Source organism: Brachycentrus maculatus, unplaced genomic scaffold (genome assembly GCF_059751285.1).
Source record: "Brachycentrus maculatus isolate JH-2025_06_01 unplaced genomic scaffold, ASM5975128v1 h1tg000036l, whole genome shotgun sequence".
NCBI classification, from domain to species: domain Eukaryota; kingdom Metazoa; phylum Arthropoda; class Insecta; order Trichoptera; family Brachycentridae; genus Brachycentrus; species Brachycentrus maculatus.
The window spans coordinates 970233-984500 of record NW_028280790.1 but is presented as its reverse complement, the minus strand read 5'-3'; the positions used below and the strand labels follow the sequence as shown (position 1 = coordinate 984500).

At 36.9% G+C, this 14268-nt stretch overlaps 1 protein-coding gene across 5 annotated transcripts in view; it reads left to right on the top strand.

The window, feature by feature from the left end:
* Positions 1–14268, top strand: part of Spn (protein phosphatase 1 regulatory subunit spinophilin) — a 141198-nt gene that overhangs the window by 83780 nt on the left and 43150 nt on the right. For 4 of the 5 annotated variants that reach the window (XM_088275399.1, XM_088275414.1, XM_088275408.1 and 1 more), the window contains exon 3: positions 234–1557. In XM_088275399.1, the coding sequence (XP_088131525.1) occupies positions 261–1557 (1297 nt within the window). In that variant the 5' untranslated portion in view covers positions 234–260. Of the gene's footprint in view, positions 1–233; positions 1558–8369; positions 8644–14268 lie in introns of those variants that run through there. The other variant, XM_088275421.1, reaches the window with a different exon arrangement.

The window sequence follows — 14268 nt, the reverse complement described above, 5'->3', positions numbered from 1 at the left end:
AATTGTTATCAGTTTCGTCTGTATTGTCTGAGTTGTCTCGTCGCAACCTCGGTTTTTACGTTCAGAATTATTGATTACTAATTTTTCAACGTTCATATAATATATTTCAATTAACGTTTTAATAAAGTTCTCCACGATGGAGCTCACCGGTAAAAAACATTATATTAAGTTTTTATTTTAATTTTAATTGTTATTAGATGAAAACTAATATGGTTTTTGTATTTTCTTTTCAGGTCCGCTTGAGGGCTGTGTGTGACGACATGGAGGATAAAAAATTACCGAATTCGAAAGTATCACAAATAGCGAACATCTTTCAAGGAATGGCGCCGTCTAGAGATTGTCAAGGTCCCGAGCCCGGCGCGGGAGGGGGAGGCGTGGCGGGGTCCGTGACGTCGGTGGTGCGCACCGAGAGCCATCTGGCCAGGTTCAACAACGCCCGGGCGCTCTTCGAGAAGCTGGGCGAGGAGAGCCGGCCGCCACACCGCGTGGAGAAGTCCCCGTCCGGCGGGGGGCTGTCGGGGCTGTCCAACCGCTCGCGCTCCAGCTCGGCGGGCTCGCGGGCCGGCAAGCTGTCCCGCTCGCCGTCCCCGCCCAAGCCGGACCTGCTGCCCGCGCACAACCACAACTCCATCGTAGACAGCGAGAGGAACATCAACGGGAACGTGGAATCCGGCACCCCCTCCTTCCGTTCGCCCAGAGGAGACTTCAGAATAATAGCCAACGCCAACGGAACTACCAAAGACGCGACCCGCGCGGGCAAACCTCTTATCTTGGCTAAAAAACCCGAAAAACCGGAAAGAAAATTCAATAGCAAAGAACTTATCGAAAAACAACGAAACTGGACCTCGCATTTTTCTAAAGCTCGTACGGTTAGAGCTGCGGGCGAGATCAGAAACGAAGCGAAAACCGTCGGCGGACGAGAAGATCGGTCCGGCGTCAGGTCTCCGGCGAGCGGGGACGGGGGAGGTACGAAGAGCCCGTTTCGTTCTCCGCCGCTGTCGCCGCCTCCGCCGCCGTCCACGCCGCCGCGAATCCTGAGTCCCTCCCTCCCGGAAGGCGCCGCAGTCGCTCCATCGCCGTCCGCGAGGCATTCCAAGGCGTCCAGATCTCCGGTGAGCGAGAAACCCGTCGAGGCTAAAAGTGCGGTAACACCTACCTCGCCGTCGCATACAACCGACGAAACGATGGCCTCTCCTCTTTCCCCTAAACGAGTTAAACCCTCTTCTCCCGTTAAACCTTCTTCTCCCGTTCGAACTTCCAGCTCTCCGACTAAAATTGTTTCACCCCCGAGAAGTGTGAGTTCTCCGGTAAGGACTGTAGACTCTCCGTCGGAGGATAGTGTTACGAGTTCGGTCGCGTCTGCCGCCAAAGGTGCTACCTCTCCCGTGAAATTTATCGATTCGCCGACGCGAGTGGTCGGCTCCCCTGGCCGAGCGGAAGAGACTCCGCCCGTGTCCCCCGCTCGGGTGAGGAGTCCCAGGACTCCCGTGGCGGCGGCCCCCTTGCCCATCCAGGCCGAATCACCCGAGGAGTCTAACACCGATGTCCTCATGAACGGTAAGAATCTCTCTAGTCGTTCTTCTTCGTAATCTGGTGGTGGATTTACAAACTTGTATTTATTTAAATTTGTCAGTGACAGGGATATTGAAAGCATTTAAATGTAAATTTAACGTAAAAACGGGATACAATTTTATTTCACATTTTCAATCAATTTCTCAACTTAGTTTTAAAAAAATAAATGCTTTGCAAGAGAAGGTCTGTCAGGAAGCCTAGATGCTTCTGTATCAGATCTGGGAATGCGGTGGGACAGTTTTCTTCGTAATCTTAAAAAGATAGTCTTCAGCCGTTTCCTGTACTGATAGATTTTATTACTGCAACGAAATGAGTGTATTGTGTAAGATAATTCACCTCATGTTACCTCTATGTAATAATTTGTAGTCACTTTGTGGTAAAAAGTGAGTTAAATAGTTTGAAAAATACGTATTTATTTTGACCCCCCCTGGGAATCGAACCCGGAACCTACAGCATGGTAGCCAAATGTGGTAACCACTACACTATTGAGGCGGACGTCTGCATTAAAGAGATTTCAAACACCGTATACAGTGATTGAAAATAATGCGGAATGCATCGAAACACGTGTCACAATAGATTTTAAGAAATAGTGGTATTTACCAAGTAAAACTTCAAAATAACTTTTGACTCCAAACTAAATGATTCCCATGTATTTACGTTATTATCAAATCAGGTGCTATTGTTATTGTACCAAGTATTTATTAAAGATAGTGAAATTAATTCGTTATAGCAATTCATTTGAGATGTTTTATTTAGAAAGTTTCACATGAGTGTGTTACAATTTAATTCACTCTAGTTTCGTTGAATTTCATTGTAAAATTTTTTATGAACATTCCCTCACGCTTCAAAATTTTCGTAACTATTCCCACATTTTTTTTAAAATTCTACACGTAATCACATGTATATATGTATACGAGTATATACATATGATAAGAAGGACAATGCAAGGTCACCTAATGGGGATCCCATGAGAATAAATTTCAATTGAGCCATTTTCATAATAGGGGAAATCAAATGATAATCTTTTATTATTGTTACCAGATCTCTTTATTTTCTAATTCCGTCATCTCAGCTTTGTTCACATCTCATTGTGCAAGATGTTATAAACGTAAACAATTTTCTCAATTTTATCAACATTGGAAATGATTCTGAATACTTAGCTACTCCTTTTTTATAGTACCTCTACTTCTTCAAACCCTCGTCCGAACCCGATGGTGCATAGGGCACTGCATCATATAAACGCAGTGTTACCTTGATCGTTAATACATGAAGGAAGGGTGATCAACCCTCCACTTAATATTGAATAAATATTAGAGTGAAAAAATCACTTATATTTATTTGACCCCCCCCCCTTGGGAATCGAACCCGGGACCTCCAGTACGGTAGCCGAGCGTGCTGACCATTACACTACGGAGGCGGAGTACCTCTACACTAGGGATATATTACTGGTCAGTAATCAATTCTGCATACAGTTATCTTTCTCTATCTTCGCGAAACTGGTAATCCTCTGTACTCCTTGATTTTTATAGGCCACGACTTAGTTTTTCATCCTGCGATCTTCTCGATACCATCCCGTTGACTTGGACCGAGTAATTTGAAACAGCGTCTGTTAAGATCAGGGGTGGAGAACCTTTTTATTTCTAAATGCCACATTCGTTTATCTGATTCGAAGTAAGGCCACTTTGTAAAAAAACTCAACTCAATCCATCGACTATTTTTCGAGTTTTGCGGACACAAACATACGGAAGCTGAATTTTGACATATAACGATATTTAGATTTTTTGTTAATCGGCGCAAGTCAAAAGGCCGTATCACAGTAGCCAAGAGGTCCCATGCGGCGTCAAGGTCGCAGATGCATCCCCACTCCTCGTCCAGATTTTCTCTTCTTCTTCTTCTGCCTGGTGTAGGCCTTGTGTCCTGTTTTTAAGATGGATCAGCCTAGCCTTCTGCGATGTTGATTCCCAGCTGTTAATCCATCTCTTTTGTTTTTACCCGGGATTCGTCTACCTTGGGGTTGGCCTTGCAGTACAATTTGGGGGGTCTGGATGGTTTCATTCTCCTCACATCCGCATACCATTGTCTTCTTTGTTGTCTTCCCCACCTAACAACTTCTTGGATCTCGCATATTTCTCTTATCCTGGTGTTCCTTATTCTATCTCGTAGATTCTTGCCAGATAATACTCCTTAGAGTAGATTTTTTCAATATGTGTAAGTTTTTGACTGACATTTATTGGTGGAATTACATTTTATATAAGAAATAGATCAGTCTCGTGATATCCGCAAGAAACACACCCTGTCACTGGCAAATAAACACACCCTGGCAAATAAAAAAGCGAAAATGCTGTTATTATAAGCTGCATTCAAAGTTGAAAATCATGTTTTTAGGCGTTCCCCAATATGTAAAAATAATCCGGGGCTCGGATCTTGCATGCATCCAAATAAAAGGGTCTCTGATAAGTAAAAGCTTTCTCAATCCAACATAGATGGCTGTTATGAATTCATATGTCCTGTGTCATGAGATTTATGATATATGTATGAGTTCCGAAAATTGAGTAGTGTGGTTGTCAAACGTAGGTAGAATGGTGAATGTTAGACGTGTGTAACGTTATCACTTCACCAACCTATTACAGATCATAAGCCCTGTAAATACCCAGACTTCCGTATTATTTTTCATCTATGTTAAGATATTATATTATTGTACTATGTCAATATTATTGAGTGCTGAAATAGTTTATCCATATTTCAATATAAAAATTAAACACAAGCTGTATTGTAGATTTTTGGCCTCGGAAATTGATCAGTTCCATGTTTCCGAAGAGGTTTCCGGAAATCAAATTATTCTCCTATTAAATTAATTTATATTTTTATTAATTGATTCGGCAGTGGCTTTGTGGTAAAATCTATCCATCTTTAAGTTAAGTTTTACTTATTAAATACCACTATACTTTAGTTTTACTAAGTGGTATTTACATAGTAAAACTTAAGTTAAAAGTTTATTTTTTTATCGAAAAAACGGAATAGTTTATCTTGTATGAAAATACGTCGTTACTTTTTTTGTATTTTGTGCTGTTTCTCACGTATAAATTGTAATTACATAACTTTATAATATTATGATGTGTAATGTATGGTGTAAACTACTACAATTATTTTCCATAATAAACACCGAAAGATAAGTCATAAGACCACTAAATACGTAGAGGCGTGGGAAGCGATTCAAAATCTACACAAAAAATATACCTTTTTATTTGGTTTTTATTATTTCGTATTACATATTTAGTATTATTTATTTGCCTATGGGTGGATTTTATTTTACCTCTTTTTCTGTAATTATTTTAAAATGTAAATCTTTAGCAGGATTTAAATTACTTCACCTAATTATTTGACTAGCCTTAACTATCGAAGAATCTTAATGTAAGTTTGTGCGTCTTTTGGAATATATTAGTTGTCGTTACCGATGAAAGGACTCTCGTTTGGATATAAAAATAGATGATCCTCCTTTTTAATTTATTATCCTACGAATTTCCGGCAACGAAATTTTTTCTGTATACTATAGTCCAGTGTTCCGTAAACTTTTTCTGTTCAAGGAACACCTGCCAAATCACGAAATTTTTGAGGTACACCAAAGAAAAAACAAATTCTATTTAATATTAATTTATAATAAAAATTAATATAAAGCGAAAACATGTATAACATATTATGTTTAATGCAAAATGTGAGCCTGTTTAACTGAGCGCAGGCGATCAAAATTTGGAGCTATGGATCATTTTCAGACAGGAGGCATATCGAATTTAACATACTCAACCTATAAAGGATTGTACTAGATTCGTTTTGTGTTTATAACAGCCGATATAATTAATATTTTCAGTCATAATTTTCTTTTGCAAAATTCGCCTTCGTAAATACGTTGTTTTCGTAAGTTGGTAATGAATTACGTCACAGAAACGATGCACTTATTTTAATATTGGTAACATTGCTAAATTACTGGCAGCTCTATTTGATGATGTCTATGGTCCACCCTACCAACCCCCTTCCCCTCATTTGTATAATACAAATAGTAGTGTAGTGGTAAACAAACAATTCACACTACTACCATAACAGCTCTATAAACCATAGACAATAAACCACATGACGTCATAAAACGTTCGATGTCGGAAATTTGATGACGTATACGAACGCACGTTTTTCGTTTTATTCAAATATCTAAAGTTTAAACCTTAATATCTCCCTTAATTCTCTACAGATTTCAATAAGAATGTTATCGATAGTGATTTTTCATGTTAATTTATTAGCCAATAAACCAACATCGTGACAAAAATCCATTGTTTGTAAGGATGTTTATCTTTTTTTTAAATAGACTTTTTTCCGCGGCACACCAACTAATCACCAAGGTACGCCAGTGTGCTGCGGCACACACTTTGCGGAACACTGCTTTAGTCAATATTCACTGGAAATAATAGAAGTTAGGTATATAATGTATCAACTGAAATATACCAGCGCGTTTGAATTGGGTGTAGACTGGTGACATATCGCTTTGTTTGCTACCAAAATAGTTTCATAATGGGATAAAGGATTACGTATTGAGTCACCCAAGTAGGCGAATGAGAGCTGACATTCGATTTCCTTTTTTTCTCCTTTCCGACGGATCTTTGACGCCGGCTACATTAAATTAATTAATGTATGAATAATTAAAAAAAGATGTAAAATATCTGTGAACAGAGTGTACGCGTAGGCTGTTTCCAATTATTAGCATATTTAGAGTTAATATCGGCTGAAAATAATAATTGGAGCGACGAGTACCGCCTATTAGTAGACTACTACTACTACTACACAACCACGCTGTTTCCCCGCATGGGTAGGCAGAGAGGATGGACCGCCACACTCTTCTGTCCTGACATACACTACTCGCTTCCTTCACGTCCATACATCTAAGTCATACATGCCCTCTGAACGCAGACTTTTGACACCACCAGATTTTAGGTTCTGCTTGATCTGATCGTGCCAAGTCTTTTTCGGCCGTCTTCGTTATGTTCTCCCACTCACATTCGCCACATCGTTCTCTCGTTATCCATTCGCTCCACATGTCAATACCACCTTAAAGAACCTAATTTTTTTCAATTATCCCTTTATTAGCCTTACATTCCTTTCTTATATGTTCGTTTTTAATTCTGTCATACAATGATTTTCTACACATTCGTCTGAGGGAGCGCAATTCAACAGCGTCACTCTGCTGTCATCCTTCCTTTGCCAGTTCTATGTTTCGCTCCCTACATCAGTGTCGGCACCAGCACTTCGTTGTGAACCGCCAATTTGTCTTCCATGGACATATTTTTACTTGCAATCACTCTGTTCAAAGCACTATTTATTATATTCCCTGCATTCACTCTTCTCTCAATATCTTTCGCGAATAAAATAACCACTAATTATGAAGTTTTTTTACACATTCATTTTATTTAACCAGCGACCGGGTTTCGTCGTAACCGACATCATCAGACTGGTGTGAGGCTAGACAAAATTCATGTTATATACACAACAGGGCTAGGGTTGAAAACCATGATTTTATATTATTTTTTCTGACAAAATTCATTTAAATTATATCAGAATAATACTTGCAAGAAGTTATGGTATGAAGGTTTTAAGTATGATTTGATATAATTTTATTTTAGAAATGGATTTTGTATGTAAATTTAAATAATATTTGGGTGAATCTGGAATATCTTTATCCACTTTTCCATTCCTTGTGAATTAATCAGTAGACTAGTATTATAGTATTACGAGTACTTAAGTCGCAATTACTCATTTTCTTTACACTTTTCATTCTTCACCCCTCCTTACTATTCTTAAACCGAAGATCGACTTAAAAACCGGACATATATATATATATATATATATTTTTTTTATGAACGCCGAGTTCAAAGAACCTAAGTTTTTCTGATATCTGTAATTTAGAAATGATTTCGTATGAAGTATGACAATTATTACCGGATGAATTCGCAATGTTAATCATTTCTTTACTGTTTTTAAATCTGGCGCCACTGTATAACCTGATGACAAATAACATTTTATATAACTGGCGAGAAATCGGAGATTATCAAATTAATTTCTTCCAAAGTTATTTTCTCGTAAGGTGCTGAAAACCTTTTTATAAAAAAGACAAAATAAGGGAATGGGTAAATGATCAAGAGTTCATGTTGTGAAAATTATGAAATAGTTTTTTTTTATGTATATTATGTTAAAATACATTTTAAAATGTATAAGTTTGTAAAAATAACTCACCGACAATACACATAAGGTGGCTTTGTGGGTCTCTGCAAAAAAACATGTTAATTATTTTAATGAATGCATATATGTGTGTGTATCGTGAACCCTTATATTCACACCCGGTGGTGCATAGGACACTACATTATACATATATACGCAGTGTTATCTTGATCGTTAACACATTAAGGAAAGGTAATTAGCCCTCCGCTTCAGGTACCAGTCCGGGGTAATATTGAATAAATATTGGAGTGAAAAATCACTTATATTTATTTAACCCCTCCTGGGAATCAAACCCGGGGAAATAAATGGAAAAAAATACTAAAAAACGTTTCCAAGGCGAAAGCTTTTTGTTCGGTGGTTTAATTTTACTTCGCGGCGTTACACTTCGCGGAGTCTGTATTCTCGTATTCCGTATGGACATTTAAATATAGCAACACGGTTTAGTGTAGGCCAGGGCCCCCTCGGCCCCCGCCCCCGCGGCATCCCACGTGCTCGCGTGCCCCGCCACCGTCCTGCCGTGCCCAGTGTCGTGCCGGCGCGCTAACCGCTAGCACGAGCATGAGAGCATGTACACGCCGGCGACCCTCGCGCGCGCGACAGATTACCATAAGAAATAATGCACTTTCCGCTGTTTTTCACCCCGTGAATCCGTTCATTCAACACTCGGTTCTCCTTCGGCAGTGAAACTATGTTTACAGAGATAGTGTCAGTCCAACGTGTGTTTACAATTATTGTTTATATCGGCGGTGTGTTATAACTTATAAGACTTTAGTGTTATTCTTGTCAGTGTGTGTACTGGATTATCATCGCTAGGTACTGCCACTAGCTGGAAGTTATTTGGTCATCGTTGCTCGGTTCATCTGCGTTTATTGTTTTCACGATTTTTGACCCTTAGGTGCCGCTCGAATCGCGAATTGTTTCTGTTGATAATCTTAGCCGGATATCGCTTTAGCTAATAAATACCTCAGTTCTTGCATTTAAATGCGCTTGGTTGATGCACTCGAGATTAATATGTAGTAGATATGTCGGTACAATATGCGCACCTAACAAAAGTTTCCTCTCATATTACACGAACATATTCTCGGATCCTTTATAACAATTCCTTCCAGTTTGCGCTGGCATTCGACTAACGCAAGGAATGACCTACCCGGTTGAAGATAACCAGGAAGAAACTAGTGTTGAACGTTACCAATTACGATTGCATACTCAGTGGAGAGCTGTTCGTTCGGTCCATTTTACTTTGTCTAAATTTCCTCCAGGTCTCGAGTTAAACATCCTGGAAGACAGGAAGTAACGACCGATTAACGATCGGGTTTGGAAAAAAAAGCTGTTACTTTAACGAGAGGGCTCATCCGTAAATGAAAACATCTCGTTGGCCTTAAATACTTTAAAGCCCGCCCAAATAAACCGTACTCTGATAATGATCGTTTTTAGCAAGGGTCGTTTTATCTTTAGCACCGCTTTTATATAAAGATTCTCGCGTTAATCCAATTTGAAACCAATCGATGATATTATCAGTTAGTAATTTTAAATGTAAGATTTTCCATTATTTCAAACCCTTCAAATTATTTTTAAAATTAAATACATTTATAAAATAGTCAAAATGTCCTTCCACAAAGTTAATGCCGAATCAATAAATAATATAACTTTTATTATTTATTGATTCGGCATCGAAACTCGATTTAGTGGATTATTCAAGTGTTTAATTTTAATAAAATAATAAAACGCATAAAATATTTATATTATTTTAAAATTTACTTTACTTGGTGACATTTTAGAATCGTTATATTTAGGGTTTTAAAACAATTAAAAATATTGTAATAATTATTAATATTATTGGTCCCAAACTTTACTTTTTATTTAAAAAAAAACAGTATTATTTAAATGCAGCTTTATTCTAGTACATACGTTACACTAAGATAAGGAGGATCATGAACATACATAGTTATTTTTACACTGTTTTTTAAACTGTTGAAACCCATTTAACACTAAAATCAACTGTTTTAAATGGTTAAAACTCGACTAAGCAACCAAAATCGGTAATGATTTGCAGTACATTTTAAACTCTTTCTCACCATAAGTGTATTGAGCACTACACTCGATTGATATAGTGTGATCTTAATCAGTAATTACATGAAGGGATAATATATGATGCGCTTCAGTCGGTAGCCCTGGATACCGCATTAAATAAATACTAGCACATAATAGTCGATAAAATCGCCTACTGTAACATGCTAGTTTTTCCCTTTAGACCAATTTTGGTCGACTCTTATTCCCTACATTTATTGCATGTGTTGCGTTCACCTGTTTTAATCCACCAACAATACAGCTGTCCAAACTCAAAACACAGTAAGGGACATTTTTTGTAGTACGTTTTTTTTGCATTTTTGGACTAAGTAGATTCTACTTAGTCCAAAAATGCAAAAAAAACGTACTACAAAAAAATGTCCCTTACTGTGTTTTAAGTTTGGACAGCCGAATAGTGTAAAACGGTTTAAACCCGTTTTTGAAGTGAAACTTCTTAGGCGGCGATTCGATAATCAATAATTGGATGAGAATTGGGAGTGAAATTTCAAGGACGTGCCGCGTTTATAATGCACATTTCGTTACACGAGAGATAAGAACGATATAAGGAGAAAGATTCCGATGAAACAGGAGTCGAGCAAAAGAGAGCGACGTATACACACCGATCCAAAGCGATAGAGTAAGACATACACGTCAGACGCTATATATAAACAGTGAGGCACCACGCGTTGTAACGATAATATTTATCATCGTGTTTTGTGTAAAAAATCTCGAAAATATCGAATCACGGACATACATATATCATATTCAAGTTATCACAAATCATTCATATCACTATTTAAAAAAATCTTAATCACTTTTTTTTAAAACGTTTTTAACCGTCTTTACATCTATAATCATGTCATAATTAGCATTCATGCGAAAATATACTAGCCGCTGTTGTCCCTCACATTATACATAAGACTGCTACATATTTACAATTTTAATTTATTCCAGATGTTCTGAGGATGAAATTATAATTACAAAAAAAATTGGCAGAACTCTACAAAAAAAAACAAATGTAAATAAAACATTTGCTCATCAGCTGTAAACAAGCGTAATTTTATTAAAAATTAAACACTTGTATAAAAACACTTATGGAATTTTGTTTCATTTCACACGACTAGTTTCGGAAACTACAGATGTTTTCATCGACAGGTGATCACAAAAATATAAAAGCTCTGCGATCACCTGTCGATAAAAACTTCTATTGTTTTCGAAACTAGTCGTGTGAAATTAAATTAAACTCAATTACTGGTCTAATCCAAGTGTTAAATTTTTAATAATCTCCCCAAAGTTAATGCCAAATCAATAAATAATATAACCGTATTTATTTAAAAACTTAAGTCATATATATTTATATATTGTAAAATATTCCTGATGAGTAATTTCCATTTCTCATTTTGGGATATGGGATTAAGGAACAAGACCCAAATAAGAGAGTTAAAAAAGATAAAGAATTAAACAAAGCAAACACAGGGCAAAATTTAAAATATCAATTAAAACAATAAACGGATATAGTAAATAGACATATAAAAAATAATAAGGTAAGAAGCATGTTCAAAGGAAACAAATAAGAAAATACTATATCGTAGCCGTACAGGAGAAAGTGACCAACTAACAAAACGTAAAATGTTCAGGAAATGCCCATTAAAGTCACTTTTGTTTGGCAAGAAAATAAACATCAATGCAATTAGTCATTTTTAACAAATCAATATATAGATTTATATTATCCACTGACACTTCGTGATGGAATTGCATTTTTAATATGTTATTAGATTAAAACCAATATTTTTAGCTTTTCCACTTTATTTTTATTTGACCAGCGACCGAGTTTCGTCGTTACCGATATCATCAGACTGGTCCATGATGGACCAGTCTGATGGTACCAGTCTGATGATGTCGGTAACGACGAAACCCGGTCGCTGGTCAAATAAAAATAAAGTGGAAAAGCTAAAAATATTGGTTTTAATCTAATAACATATTAAGTCAATATATTAAACTTCCAAGTTTAAAATTCTTTGGGATTTTTGTCAGGGCAATATTAAGCTAGTAAGATGTCAAATAGTCAATGATCACGTTTTTGTAAAAAAATGCACTTGGTCACTTTCTCCTGTATGACTACGATATAACTAATCACCAACACAAATATCTTTCCGTAAAGTATTTTTCAGTTCATTTATTTTGGATCCGTGATTGGGTTCTATTTTATATGTCAGGCAGCTGGTTAATTTGGGTATAGGCATTATATTGTAAGGACCTTACTCCAAACTTAGTTTTGTTCATCGGCTACACATGTATTTTGTTATGTCCTCGTGTATTTTAATGATGAATTTCTCTGTTAAAAATCGGTTTGGTGTTGCTCGTTTTAGAATTATATTTTAATACTTATTGTTAGATGTAAAACTTATTAAAGTAACGTATATAAGTCACGTTTTAGTAATGATTTAATAGTTGAGATATTTCTGGTCCATTACAAGAAGTTGATAAACCTTATTTCAATATTGTGAAACACATTTTTTTCTTAACCCATGTATTATTTCCTCCTCTCGACCACTTACGACTCCTCCTTACGGCCACTCCAATATAAAAAAAATCTACATTCACTATTTGAGATGTTTAGGTTTAATTGCCCTCGTGTATTATAATGATGAATTTCTCTGTTAAAAATCGGTATGGTGTCGCTGTGAGTCCCTTGCAAACCCCGCAAACAGATTCCTCATCAATCGGCATATAACGTTTTTTTTTAATGGTAGCCTCACATTTCACCTCGCTCTCATTCATCGATTCCCTTTCATTCTGTGTCGGAAGTATCGTCTAGTCGACAGTATGCGTTTTCGTTTTATTTTTGGAACCGACATTCCTCGGTACATGAGACGACACTCCATGTTGCGTTGAATCTTCATCAGATAACCGACATCTGTCTATCTGCGTCACACGCAAACTGACATCGGACCGCGCGTCAGTCGGAATACAGACTGCGTCATCTTCGCACAATCTTGATTCTTACATCGATTGTTCCTGTACATTCCATATCGGGTCCCATGGCGTTTATGGTTACTTTGGCCTTACTTAGTATTTATTTTTCTCTGCCTCCGAAATGTAATGGTCAGCACGCTCGGCTACCATACTAAAGGTCCCGGGTTCGATTATCAGGGGGAGTTAAAATAAATATATATAAGGTAATATTGAATTAATATTAAGAGATAAGAGATAGAGTCCAAATACAATTATAGGAGTATTTTTCATATTATTTTTTGACACTTCATCAAAGAAAAAGAAGAATATGGAAGTCTGGGCATTTACGGGGCTGACGACCGCCATAAGCTGGTTTAAGTGATCACTTTACACACGTGTAACATTCACCAATTCTACCCATTATTAACAACCACACTACTCAAATTCTTGGAAGTTCTATAAATATGAGCCAATTTTGAAACATTGTTCTTGAATCACTATGACTTCACTACAGACATCTATTGGTGAGATGAAAGAAGCTTTTTATTGAGCAGAAACTCTTTTGATGAGATTGCAAAAAATAAATTCGAGATAATCCAGATTTTGTGAACAAGTATTTTGACACACTCAAAATGTTGTCCTTTTTTTAATATGTGCTTGTTTTCTGTAAAAATCGTATTGTATTTAATAATACGAGTATTTACGACGTTTTGTAGTTCCGACAATGGTCACTGTATATAAGAACCAATCGTCAGCCCCGTAAATGTCCAGACTTCCATATTCTTCTTCATCTTTGATGAGATGTCAAAAAATAATATGTTTATATTTATATCTATAGTGCTTTCACACAAGCATCGTGTATAGATTACTCAGAGGACAACCCTGTCTAAGCATGACTCGAGGCGTACGGCTCACTCCCGTAAAACACCCCAGTTTTATTTAAATGACTGCCTAAAAAGCAGTACTAAAATAAGATTCCATTTATATCAGGAATCATTTAGCGTTACCGTACGTCACACACAGCTTGAATTAATATTTTAATCAGCGCAAAACTTCAGTTCGCTCTTTGATATCGATAACTTAACACACTAAGGACGGGAAAGGTATTTCTACCCGTTCGATCGACTGATGCTTAAGGACGGGAAGGATACTTTTACCTTATAGGCTTAATTTGAAAATCAGAAAAGAATGAATTATGTAATGTTTTTATATGAATGTTATGTACCAATCTCTTTGTTAAGGTCTCAACTTTATGTACACAATTATCGAATTCCGTCGCCAGCGCTTCGAAGGAGTAAAAAATGTCCATCTTTAATGTGTTTTAATACGGATGTGAACTTTATAAGCGCGATTTATGTTTAATTAGCAGGTGGTATGGAAATCTGAATATTTGCGTTATGGATTTTAATTACATAG